We start from the raw sequence: 13,198 nt of genomic DNA on the forward strand, positions 1-13,198 counted from the left end.
CACAGAAGAAAATTTTCGTCACATTAGTTACATTAATACCTATTTACGGTTGAGTTGAATCTTAAAATGTTGTAAGAGGAAATAACTTTTCTTGATTCAAGAGACATCGTTTATTTCAGTCGTTTTTTTAAAAAACTTTATATTACTGGTGTTTAAGCTTCTGATGGATATTTCATTTTGATATTCTGTAACGACACGAGAGAAAGAATTTTATAGATCATTCTTAGAAATATGATTACAGCAGGACTTCTTTTGCTTATAATCCTTGCAGAAGTTTCTGGTAACTGTTTTCTTTTTTTTGGGAAAGATTTTCTGTTAAAAAATACACTTATATATCCCATAACATTTCTTTATTTTATTGTATCTTTTTCCGTTTAGGGAAAAATTGGAAACGTGATGCGGAATGTGATGATTGCTTAATTCAATGCAATCCTAGTTGCCCTCCTTCCTGTTGTCAACCGGTTCCACCGCCGATAATTAGCTATTATTATCCACAACCACCACAAGGACCGCCAGGAATGCAAGGTTTAGTTGGGCCTCAAGGACCCGAAGGACCACCAGGACCTCCTGGCCCACCAGGTCCGCCAGGAGATGTAGGATTACCGGGATATCCTGGAGCACCTGTAGGATCGCCTGGATTAGACGGCTATCCTGGTGCAACTGGAATTTCTGGACCAGCTGGACCACAAGGAGTTGCAGGCCCCGCTGGTATACCCGGTGCGCGAGGATATCCCGGAAAACCAGCACCCCCAACCGATACATCACAATGCCCGCACGAATGTGAAATTTCATGCAAATACAACTGCCATCCAGCATGCTGTTCCGTTTATCGTCTTACAGATTATGTTACTAATTGAAAAATTCAAAACCGTTCTTGATAATTGCTAACAGGGCTCCTTCGCCCAATCGTACCAAATAGTACATAAAAATTGCTAAAATGTATCAAGCATTCTTTTATATAAACATGTAAATAAAAGGTTGTATCTAAACTGTTGTAACTATGTGAAGAAAAATGTAGTATTAAAAATAAAATTACACTATAAATATTCGACGCATGTCAAATTTAAAAAATTGTAGTACGTACAAAAAGACTATAAAATTTTTCTCTTAGGGTATGACCAGGATTTTTATTACTGCTGCTACATTATTGAGATTAGTTTTAAGGAAAATCTTTTTCATAAAAAAAGATGAGCATAAAAAAAAAAACAAAAAAACAAAAAAACAAATGAAATATAAGTGAGCAGTCATATTAAAAGTAGTGATGCACCAGATATGGCGTTTTCAATATCTGGCCGGACAACAAATGGAGAAAACTATATCTGGTGTATCATTAATTAATTATTGACTTTTCCCCATTAACAATAAAACATCAGCCAACTTTAAAGAAAAAAAAACCTTTTTAGAAAATGGCGCGAATCAGCTGCGTTTCTTTGAGCGTATTAAATCTTAAGTCAGCTAAATTTAGTTATTTCACAATCACCAGAGCGTTTTATGAAAAATTTTTGGACTTCTTTCCGCTCACTTTTTTTTTTTTAAAGTCTTGATTCGCTCTTTTTTTGGCGGAGGAGGACGCTTCTGGTCGAGATGTTCTTGATAACGACTTGTTATAAAATGAAACACAGAAAAATAAAATTTTATCAGGAGAAAATACTTCAAAGTTACTTATAAAGCCGGGTTTCCATTATTGAATTCATTGAAGAATTTTTAACTCGTTAAGAAGTGATTGAGCCAAAACTGGCTTGAACAAACAGCTTGCAGCTTAAAAGCGAATTCGAGCAACGGAAACCCATCTTGCAACAGAAACAATTATTATATCAAAATAAAAAAAGATTAAATGTGAGAGAAAAGATATTAGTACCGCTTGTAGGCATCAGATCTCAGATAATTTAAAACATGTGATGCACCCAACACAAGCTGATCAGCTATTTCTTGAATCCAAGGGTTATTGTCAGCACGAAGCACATGTTTGGGATTGATCAGATCCAAATAACCTTAATAAGAAAATACTAAAATAAAAAGCATCAGTTATCACATTTAAAAATTAACTAACAACAACCTGACCAGATGGGCGTTCATTTAAACAGGTAGCAAACAAACCGTGGCATGGATAGTCATCAATCCATGCCACAGTTTGTAATAATCTTATTGCATTAAAGAACCGTGTCTTTAATGCAATAAGATTATTTAGAACTATTTGTTATCAAAATTAAAAGATGAAAAACAAAGTAACTTTAGAGAAGAGATCTCTGACAAAATTGTTACAGAACATCTGATATTTATGCAATCTACCTCTGTAGTGTAATTTATTTTTAAAAATTACTATAACATTTACCGATCTCAACAGGTAACACTTGCAACCGGTTGTTTTGTATATGAAGCTCTTTAAGCTTTGTCAATTCCCCCATTTCTTTTGGAATACTGATTAGGTCATTGTCTCTAACTACCAACTTAAAAAAAGAGAAGATTCAATTATTGCACATGATAAAAACATCACACTAAAGAACATACAAATTGCATGAGCTACCCACCACTTGCAAGTTGGTCAGATTCTTGATAGCTGGAGGAAGTACTTCAAATTCATTGTCCCCCAAATACAGTGCACGCAAAGGAGCTGAAATTTTTTAAAATAAGACTATCATTTGACTATGAATATCATAATGTAGTTACAAATTAAGCAAAAGATAACAAAACAAAAGTAACACAAACACAAGTTAGATAAAAGTTTAATAAAATATTAAAAAAACTCTCCGCACCCAAATAAAAGAAATTTCCAGGGAAAGAATTGTCATTTAATTCATTATATGTAAGATCAAGAACTTCAAGCTGAGGACATGCTCCAAAACCTTTTGGTAATTCTTTTAACTTGTTAATACTAATTTAAAGTTAAAGAATTTCAAATCAAGAAATTGCAGAATACTTTGATACAGATAGATATTTACATAATAGGCATTACATTTATATTACATTTACACAACATGTGCATGTTTAAATACTTGATTAGCACAAATTGCTATCCTACAACAACACAACAACAAGAAACAATATATGGTTTTGATTGTAAATTATATAATAATACAAAAGTCCTCTTACCCACAATTCAAGAACTTTAACTTTGGTAAGTTACAAAGAGTAGTTGGCAACATCTAAAATAAAAGTTTATAACACCAAATTTTTTTATTCAGCCTTTTTTGTTAAGAGATATTTTATACTTGTCAGCTGTACAATTATGCATCTAACTTCTAACCATTAAATCAATTGAAAAAGAGTAAACTCTCAATATGCCATTACGCCAACGAAATAGGAAATAAAAAATACAAGCTAAAAATAGAAATAAACTCACTCACCTCTAACTCATTGTTGAATAAGTTTAAATTCTCCAAGCTAGTCAAGTTGGATATAGTATCAGGTATCTCTAAAATTAGCAAAAAAAAAAAAAAAAAAATGCAATAGACTGAAATGTAGAATACAGAAATATTCTCCTCAATAAAAATCACATTTTTTAAATTTAGAAAAAAGACAACTTTAAAAAAGATGAAATCTTCTTTTTACAACTTTTTGGATTGCATTGTTAGATATTGATGGATTTTTTATGATTAGAAGTTGTTAATAATAGAACTCTAAACAAAATATACATTTAGATAGACTTACTTTGCAATCGATTGTGACTCAATGTAAGAATAGTTAAGTTCCGTAGCTGCACTAAAAAATACAAGCATGACATAAAATACTATTTCTTAATATTAAAAGAAACCTTTGATGCTTTAGAACATCAAAACTGCTTTGGATAAAATTAGATTTAATGTTAAAATGAAAACAAGAAAAGATCAAACCAAACCCTCATACAAAATGGAGACAAAACATTTTTGAATTCATTGGTGAAAAACAGCAGCCATATTAATAACATTTATATCTATTTCAAATCTGTACATGAAGTCATGACATTACTTAAACCATGAAATTACTCAACATCAATAATAATGATTAAATACAGAGCATTCAGAAAAAAGTTAACTTTATTTCTCTTCGTTTAAAAGAAGGACACCTGTAAAGCTCTGCTGAAGTCTCTATTACCATTCACTTTAAATAGTTGTACTTTTATTTTTTAAACTTGTAATTTCAGTTGGAGAAGTTAAGTTTTTGTATATTTGTCGTGTAAAAAATAATTAAAAATGTAAAAAGTTAAAAAAAGTATTTTATTTTTCCTATTTTTGATATTGGTAAAAAAAAGTTAAAAGTGTGACCTAAATTAGTGAGTCTATAAATTTTATAAGACAGTAAATATTAAACAACTTTGAATTGATAAAGTGATCAAAACTTCTTACAACCTATAATAACCCTTTGTAATTCTGTAAATTTGTAACATATGAAAATAGGTAGGTTAAAAGAAATGTATTTAAAAAAAGTTGACTTACTTAATTGTGGAAAGTCAACTAATGTAGACATCCCTCGATCTTGCAAATCTAACTCCTCAAAATCTTTGCTTTGAGCTTCCTCAATTGCTTTCTTTACAGACTTTGAGCTTCCAGACATTGTAATTTATTTGCTTCCACCTTAATAGTTAATATAAACTGTAATACATTGTTGCTATTTGAATTCCTTTTTGATTTCTTTTCATTTAGAACATAATCATGATTATGCATAAAAATTGACAATAGTATAAAGTTATAACAAAAAAAAATTATTTGATAAATTATCCTAATTTGTTGTAATGCAAATATAAGAGTTCAATTGGCATAAAGTGAACAAATATTACTGTAGGGTGTATGCTGTCATAGGACATGTTCTAAACAGACTCACATGCATAAAATTTGAACCACTTTTTACATAGATTAACAATTTCATATAAAGCAAAACCTTTTAACTAAAACTTATTTCCGTAACTTGTAACTTCTGTAATTTTATTTTAAATTCTGTAATTCGTAACTTCTTTACTTGATGTGAACCTGTCAATAGTTAGAATAGTTTATAGAACGAAATTTAATTTAGTCATTATAACTATCGAACAAGCCATATTTACCAGCTTTATACCAGCTAGATAATTAATCTAGCTAAAGATTAAGAGGTTGATTGTTTTATCATTATAGAGCTAGATAATATATAGACATATATATGGTTTTGTTAAAATACTATTTGCAAATAATACTATTTTATTTTCTGGTCATTAAAACTTGTTTCTGAAGGGCGTTTTGTAAAACGTATTTACTCACAGTATCGAGCAATACTTAGGCGATCACCCTACAAGTAAATATTACTTTGTTAATGTAGTCTATGAACCCTGCTCTTTAAATTGATTACTGATAAAATAAAAATTCGCCAATCGTAAATCACGACATTCTTGAGCAATTCGCTAAATGTCGACGTTAGGTTTTTTCAGTCAACGACGATGTTTACAAATTACTTACAAACTTCTATAAGTCTTTTGAAATAAATTTAATTTAATTATTGGGGGTAAAAACAACTTTTGAGAGCGTTTTTTGTAACTTTTAATCTTTATTCAGAGAGATTGATGAATTTGAATTTATTCAAAGTAATGGCCATCGTTGACAACGACTATTCTCCATCTATCAAGCAGCACATGGGTTCTGCGTTGAAAAAACTTCTCATCTTTTGAGGTAATCCAAGAATCAATTCAGTTTTTGGCTTCTTCGTTCAAATAACGCCACCAACGCCATCAACTTAGCGTCTTGAAACTTTACTTATCCCCTTCGCGTTCTTTGTCACTGTTGTCAAAATTACTATTTTTAAGGTGGTCGTCTAGTAAAAAAATGTTAAAAAATCAAATATTTGTTTTTAGTGTAGTTTAATCAATCAATCAATCAATATCAATATATTTCGTGTTAAGGATGTTACAAAAAACACAGGTAATTGCAAGTAGTAATTCACTAACAAAACGCAGTGACCTAAATAATATAAAGAATAGACAAGAGAAAAACATAAGAAATAAACTAGTCACATAGTAAAAGTAGAACAAAAGTTTATAAGTAACACTTATAAAATAGACTTTTAAAAGAGTTAAAATATAGGTCAAATAGTTATTATAATATATTCACATGTACATACATATATACACACATACACAAATAAAAAATTATAAAATCGTCAGGTTAGAATTATTTTGTTCTAACTCTGCATTTGTTTAAACTGAGATAAATCAAGTTGAAGTTTTACACTGTAATGCAGTAGAATTGGCGATATATTTTTCATTAATGAAAACTTTTTTCAATACTTGCCTGTATTCTAAAAAAAATTATTTGTTTTGAAAAAAAAAGTAAGTTGCTCAAATTGCTATTATGGCCCGACACTGTTTGGAGATAATTTCGATAGATACATTTCGCGTTAATATTATTTTGTGCTATCTCCATATTTTAGTAAATACAATTTAAACGTTTTGCGAAAAGCAAATGAATTTCAACAAATTACTTTTAACTTAGGGATTTAAACGCAAATATAGAAACCTAAAACACTTTGTTGGAAACCTTAAATGGATGGGATGATATAATTAGCTTTCTTATTGCTACTTTGACAGAATTCAACTGATATTGCTTCTGGAAGGATGGGCAGCTTTTAACAAGAGCTATATTATTTAAAGAAAATCATTTCTATCTAAAAAGATTTATTGAAAATAAACAAAGTTTTTAATACGAATAACATGTTAATAACAGTTTGAATGAACCTTATACAAAATAAAACTGAATGTTGCATAACATAACTAAAGTATATAAATAAAACAATTAAAATAAAACTTGTTTCCGGATGAAGAGTTGAAAAAAAACTACTGAAATAATGTTTTATAGAAACAAACATCTACAGCTGGCATGTATGGGTACATAGAAACAATGTCTTTTACTTTCTCACTAGAAATTTTAATATTATGTCGAAAACAAGATGCCGATGGAATTGATGGTTCTTCAAGATTACTTCCTGATCCTCTAGTGTTTTTTGGCTTAGACAGCCGTACCTCCTTATAAATATCTGTAAAACGATTCTTGAAATACACATGACCAGGAGCATTAGACCTATATACAAGTGTTTTGACATTAAAGTATGGAACCTTTTTGTAGTTCATAAGACAGGCAATTTTTGAGAAATTTTTAATGTCCTTTTTTTGCATTTGGTATACAAAAAATGGTTTACGTTGGTTAACATTCAACATTGCTTTTACCAACTCGGGAGGGCTGAATATTTCTGCCGAATGTAATGATTTCTCAATCTGACTATGTATATTATCACATTCTTGAATGGAGCTATGCCCTGGCTCACAATACTTTTGTTCAATGATTTTAATATTTGGATGATTAATAAGAAACTCACGCAATGCAGCTGACATATGACTGTTTCTATTTTGTGGAACACAAGAATCAAACCAAAGTAAAAACTTGTCAATATTAGGAAGATCCTTGTAAACTTGATTTAGCATACATATCACAGCACTGGCAATATCGTTACCTGAACGACCAGACATACCTTCATGCCATAATACACAATATGCTTTTTTGTTCAGCGAAGAGTAACCTGTTAAATTATAACAACTGAGCTTTCTTTTATAAAAGAAATTTCCCACGTTACTTTTTGGCAAGCTCAAGACATTTTGTAGATCAATACAAACTATGGTTGTGGTAGGGGACTTCAACTTTCGATCCTTATCTTTCTCGATCTTTGTTTCATTTTTTGATGCAATGTGCTTGTTATACTTTTGGATTTGTTCTTCACTTGCATTTTCAATAATACAAAATTGGTAGCATGTATCACAGAGATCTTTTTTTGGCTTTTGAAATTCAATATTAAATTTGGTGTTAAAAATATTGCGGTACATACATTCCTTTGCTGGTAAAATTTTATATTGAGTGCAATATGTTAAATACAAATCATAAAGTTTTTTCAAATTTAATGAACCATCAAAGTATTGTTTGCAGGAAATGCTTCGACAATAATGTGACTCAACTCGTGGAAACAAGTTAATATGGTTTTCTATACTCTGTTTAGTCATTTCAAGAACTTTTTTTTTACAATGTTTCCCCCATTTTGTAGGGGCAGGAATACCAGTTTCAAGCTTATTTTCATGATAGTATGATATTTGCCTGCTGCTGATGTCTAATGTAGACAAATAAAACACCTTACATACACGATGTTTGACATCATCAACAAAGAAATTGTAAAAATAAGTATATTTTCTTCTTGATTTGCTAACTTTACTGATCTGAGTCGTTTTTTTATCTAATCGCTCAGTAGTTTTACTAAAAAAGTGTTGCTTTTCAATCTGAGACATTCCCCAGAGTCCATTAAATAATTTTTTTCTCTCGTCTTCTGAAATTTTCATGGAACACTTAAACTTGCAACAATTTCCACAATCTTTTTTATTTTTAATACTTTTTGGTTGAATAACCTTGCCCTTGGTATTTATATATTCTTTTCCTGATTGCCTAAGTCGCTTTCTTTTTGACTGTTTCCAGTTATAACAGTTTGCCTGACGTTTTCTCGTTTTTCCACCATGCAGAGGTAATCGCAGTTGACCACCAATTGAAGGATGTGTTGAAACATAGGGAGTAACCATGATATTAGCTTGTTGTGTGTAAACTAAAAATAAAAATGAAACCTAAAAAAGTTATACAATGCAAATAGGTAAAAATAAGATAATTTCTTCCACATATGAAGCAATTCATTTACATTTGAGTCTTAATTTATTTAGCATATACAACGTGTAATAATGATTATATATATATATATATATATATATATATATATATATATATATATATATATATATATATATATATATAAAATGTGTTATCTTATTAGAACCTCACGGATTCTGTTATATATGCAACATACACACACTAGTGCATATGTCACATATACAAGAGAATCCGTGAGGTTCTAATAAGATGATAACACATTTCCAACTAAAATAATGTGCTGAATTTTTATTAATACTAAAAAAAGCCGATTAGCACTAGAATATATAAGAAAATACCTGTATTTTGGTTTATTACTCCAAGACCTACATTAATATTTTCCGCCATTTTAAAATTTTAAAGAGGAAATAAACAAGAACACGTGTTATTTTATGCGATTTATAAACAATTTTATTGGTTGTTGGAAATAGAACAAAATAACATTAATAACTATCGCTTTTTTGCACATAGAACAATCGGTTACACCTAATTTGACACTATTTAGTTTTTTTTTTCAATTTTAAAAGTAATACAGTTAGAAAGAAAATATAACAAAAAAAGAGAAAAAGGTATAAACTCATTTTTTTCAAATTTCGAGATAGAACAAAATAATTCTAACCTGACGAAATGTACATAAAGAAAAAAGTTATAGAGGTAAAGAATAAAGTTAAGCGTAACTTTTTAGGTAAAAATAATGGAGTGACTTTAGGAACAGATTCTTGGATCTAAGGATAAAATCTGTTTTTAGGGTGTACGGAAGGGTGTTCTAAGAAAGGATACACTGATATGTAATGGAATTTGTTCCATGTTAAGTTGTCTGTTTTTGTGGGATGGTTAAGTTGTTAAAAGTGACTGATCTTAGGCTATGCTAAGGATAGGCTAAAATAAAATTCTTAACATTATTTATTTCAAAGTTATTTTAATAAATCTATTTTAATAAAATAATAAAAATAAATAACTATTAAACTACTTTTAATTATATAGCATTTGATACTTAAAATAAGGAGTTACTTAACTTCATTTGGTTTTCACTTTATTAATCATTGCATCTCTCCATCATGCTGCAATATAGTTCCTATGCAAGAATATGTTTTTAATGACATTTATGGCTATGAAAATAGCCTTTTCTAATGTCTATTTTTTATTTAAACTATTCAGTGGAGTTCAGTGGAATTCAAAGTTCCTTTCTTGATTTCTTTTCTTAACGAATTTGTTCTTTTGTTCTTAGATTTGGTTTTATGCAAATTTACAAGGTCCTTTGAATAGGAAAATGAGCAAACACAAATATAAAGAGTTAAAAGATGGTCTAGAAGATTGAGAGACAATTCTTCAGATACTTTGGTAGAAGAAAAATTGCAAATTTTTGTGAGTGAGATAAAACTCCAACATCTTGAAGCAACTCTGCAGTCAACATTTTTACTTAAAACTTTTATTGATTTTCTAAATGCTATTCCTGCTATTTTAAATAGTGACAAAGCATCACATGATATGAACCAAAGACCACCTCGATTTTTTAAAATAGTAAATTTTTTATTAGTATCATGATTATACTTGTCAAAATAATTTGAATCATTTTCTACAATTCTGTTTATGAACATCTCCATGTTCATAAACTAGATCAAAATTCATCGACAGATTTCAAATTTCATAAAAAAATCTCTGTATGTTTTTTTCAGAAGCCTAGTCTTGGAGTTTCCGTAGCCAAGTTAATATATTTGGGTTACTACTTACGTACTTAGAGATTTTGAAAAAATAGTCTATGGTTGTTTTGGAAAATCATTAAGCTCCACATGTCAAAGTTTTAGAGGAGTTCTCTACGAGCTATAGAAATCTAAGGGCTACAATTCCTTTGAAGGTACACATAGTTGAACAACATATTATCGAATTTATTGACATGAAAGGTGGAGTCTTCAGTATGTTAAATAACTTTAAAGTTTGATAAAAAATAATTTATAATGTTAGTAATTAAATACTCTATTTCAACAGTTGAATTGTAAAATTTGCATAAATTACAACAAATATATTTGTTAAATAAACTAGCATTTCTTTTGTACTTCCTGTATTCTATAGGCTTAAGTGTTACTGACCGAACAAGCTCTCGAATCCATTCATCAGGATTTCAATCAATTTTGGGGAATGAGAAAAGTTGGAGAGCACAGCCCAAACTATATACCCAGCAAACATTTAGTCTAAAAAAGACGTCTTAAATACGTCTTTTAGACGTATTAGACGTTTTTTATACCTCTAAAAGACATCTTTTTTAGACTCGATGTTTGCTGGGTAGAGGCGCTAAAAAACGCGGTTGTTGCTTACAACTAAAAGCACTTTTAAAGTAGCTTTTTATTTGCAGGAATATAGTTTTCAAAGAGTAAAATCTCCTATGAACAAATGTTTTGTATGATTTTGAAATGTAAAATATCAATCATAATGTAAAATATCAAACCATAATGACCAGAAATTTTTTTTTTTATGTAATAAGTGATGGTTGCAAACCCTACTCGACCCCAAATAACCCTCTCCTAGAGCATGGCTCCTAAAAACCGATTTTTTGATGAAGTTTGAAGTCTGTAGATGAATTTCGATCTATTTTATGATAGTATAAAAAATAAATTTATGATTAAAGGAGACCTAGTTCTAGGAAGAGGGCAGTTAGGGATCGGGGGGATTGGTTTAGCTCCAATTACCCTAATTTTTTGCAAGTCATCTTCATTCGACCCCAGTATCAACATACTAGAAATTTGAGTATGCCCCATGCCTCTTAGTTACCTATCTTGAACAACAAAATTCCTGGGCACTCTCCTAAAAAATGTGATTTCTCCCCAGGCCACCACTAAAAAAGGTTGTTGTTCATATTTTTTGAATGACGAAATGTTTTCTGATGATAAGCAAAAAAAGAATTTCTGGGGATGTGTTGCAAGGTCTTAGAGCATGTTCCTATGCACCGTGAATATAAGAAAGAAGCGAAAGAGTTTTTATCAGATATGAAGATAAATTTAAACCTGAATTGGTTTGTTGAGTTTGAGGTTAAAAGTTAGAAGTAGCAGAAGGTAACCTCTGAAAATATTAGTTTTATTAAACGCATTTAGTTTCAAAAACTACAAGTCTGAAAATGGAAAACCACTTCGTCTTTTTTAATGACGTAATAACAAAATAAAGCTGTTTTTGCTAATAATTCTTTTTTCTTTTTTTTTGATTTGATCATGGAATACTTAGATAAGATAATATGGTATTTTGGTTTTTTATATCCAAATCTTTTGTTTTAATTAGTATATATGCACGTTTTGGTTTTAGGAACCCAAATTTTTTTGGACTCCTAATTACGCGCTTAGATACACGTAAAGTTTATTTTAAAAATATGTGGTACATATTGTATACGTGGTTCAATATGGTATTTGAGATTGAGGAATCCAAATTTTTTATTTAAATCATTATTTGCGCACCTAGGTGGCACTGAAACGTGTACACGCTCAAAATACGCGTCTCAGGTACGCGTAAAAGTTATTTCTAATAACAAATTTTGATTTTCTGGCCCAAAAGTACTTGTATTGATGTATCACATGTGTATATCTGAAGGTTGTATAGTTTTTTTACCTTTCTAACTCACTGTGCGGCTCAGCGAAAAGATTACGAAATAAATTAAATTTTAACCAACGAACCAAGAAACTGCTAAATGCAAATGACCAACTGAAAATTACTTTTAGAGCCTCTAAAAAAACATTGACGGGTTTTGTAATGTAATTTTGCTGGTTTGTAATTCGTTTGTCCGATACGCTTCTATTTTTTCAGAATTTTAATCTTTAAAAATGATACTTGAGTTCGTATCAAATTTTTTAAAAACATTTTATTAAAAGTAAACAAGGAAAATTTATTTTATCGATGAACGCGCATATTCATTTTATAATGCAAGTATTCGAGCACGAACGCGCATTAAAAAATTCCATATAAAATTAAATTGTAGCAACATGCAATGCTGCTAGGATATATGATAGTCATAATAGATTTTTTATTATTAGTATTAGTATTGTTTTTATTATTATTTATTTATTTAATATAACTTTTGTAAAAAAGTTAATTCTAGATCTAAAGAAAAATAGCAGAAAAGTGGTAGAAAATTCTTTACATCGGTTTTAACTCTTCGTGCAGTTAAAATTTAATAATTTTTTTAAAATTCATTTTCACTCTTGGAAGTGAAATTCATTTTCACTCTTGGAAGTGAAATTAAGTTTCACTCTTGGAAGTGAAATTCATTTTCACTCTTGGAAGTGAAATTCATTTTCACTCTTGGAAGTGAAATTAAGTTTCACTCTTGGAAGTGAAATTCATTTTCACTCTTGGAAGTGAAATGAAGTTTCACTCTTGGAAGTGAAATTCATTTTCACTCTTGGAAGTGAAATTAAGTTTCACTCTTGGAAGTGAAATTAAGTTTCACTCTTGGAAGTGAAATTCATTTTCACTCTTGGAAGTGAAATTCATTTTCACTCTTGGAAGTGAAATTCATTTTCACTCTTGGAAGTGAAATTCATTTT

At 29.7% G+C, this 13,198-nt stretch overlaps 3 protein-coding genes across 3 annotated transcripts in view; 1 reads left to right on the forward strand and 2 right to left on the reverse strand.

The window, feature by feature from the left end:
* LOC145189888 (uncharacterized) overlaps window positions 1–857 on the forward strand; it is a 1,028-nt gene extending 171 nt beyond the window's left edge. Inside the window, exons 1-2 of the mRNA XM_080066588.2 lie at window positions 1–280; window positions 379–857. The exon at window positions 1–280 is cut by the window's left edge and continues 171 nt beyond it. Of these exons, the coding sequence (XP_079922714.2) occupies window positions 232–280; window positions 379–857 (528 nt within the window). The 5' untranslated portion in view covers window positions 1–231. The remainder of the gene's footprint in view (window positions 281–378) is intronic.
* Window positions 346–4,589, reverse strand: LOC145189887 (ras suppressor protein 1-like). Its single transcript, XM_090090173.1, has 9 exons — window positions 4,413–4,589; window positions 3,649–3,699; window positions 3,345–3,412; window positions 3,091–3,143; window positions 2,754–2,872; window positions 2,529–2,611; window positions 2,333–2,447; window positions 1,859–1,991; window positions 346–1,600 (listed from the first exon to the last, which is right to left on the reverse strand). Exons 1-9 carry the CDS (start codon window positions 4,528–4,530, stop codon window positions 1,519–1,521), a joined length of 822 nt encoding a protein of 273 aa, XP_089946299.1. The 5' UTR covers window positions 4,531–4,589; the 3' UTR covers window positions 346–1,518.
* A 2,007-nt stretch (window positions 4,590–6,596) lies between these two features.
* LOC149886826 (uncharacterized) lies at window positions 6,597–9,148 on the reverse strand. Its single transcript, XM_090090172.1, has 2 exons — window positions 8,972–9,148; window positions 6,597–8,574 (listed from the first exon to the last, which is right to left on the reverse strand). Exons 1-2 carry the CDS (start codon window positions 9,018–9,020, stop codon window positions 6,773–6,775), a joined length of 1,851 nt encoding a protein of 616 aa, XP_089946298.1. The 5' UTR covers window positions 9,021–9,148; the 3' UTR covers window positions 6,597–6,772.
* Window positions 9,149–13,198: the final 4,050 nt, after the last annotated feature.

The sequence above is a fragment of the Hydra viridissima genome, unplaced genomic scaffold (assembly GCF_058129835.1).
Source record: "Hydra viridissima isolate aposymbiotic clone 2 unplaced genomic scaffold, HvirCarnegie_v1 scaffold_6, whole genome shotgun sequence".
Lineage (NCBI taxonomy): Eukaryota > Metazoa > Cnidaria > Hydrozoa > Anthoathecata > Hydridae > Hydra > Hydra viridissima.

Coding starts and splice junctions, on each gene's coding strand:
- LOC149886826 (XM_090090172.1), bottom strand. CDS start 9,020: ATGGCGGAAAATATTAATGTAGGTCTTGGAGTAATAAACCAAAATACA. Junction 8,575..8,971: donor AGTAATAAACCAAAATACAG/GTATTTTCTTAT, acceptor TTTTATTTTTAG/TTTACACACAACAAGCTAAT.
- LOC145189887 (XM_090090173.1), bottom strand. CDS start 4,530: ATGTCTGGAAGCTCAAAGTCTGTAAAGAAAGCAATTGAGGAAGCTCAA. Junction 2,448..2,528: donor ATCTGACCAACTTGCAAGTG/GTGGGTAGCTCA, acceptor TCTTTTTTTAAG/TTGGTAGTTAGAGACAATGA. Junction 1,601..1,858: donor AGATCTGATGCCTACAAGCG/GTACTAATATCT, acceptor TTTTATAACAAG/TCGTTATCAAGAACATCTCG.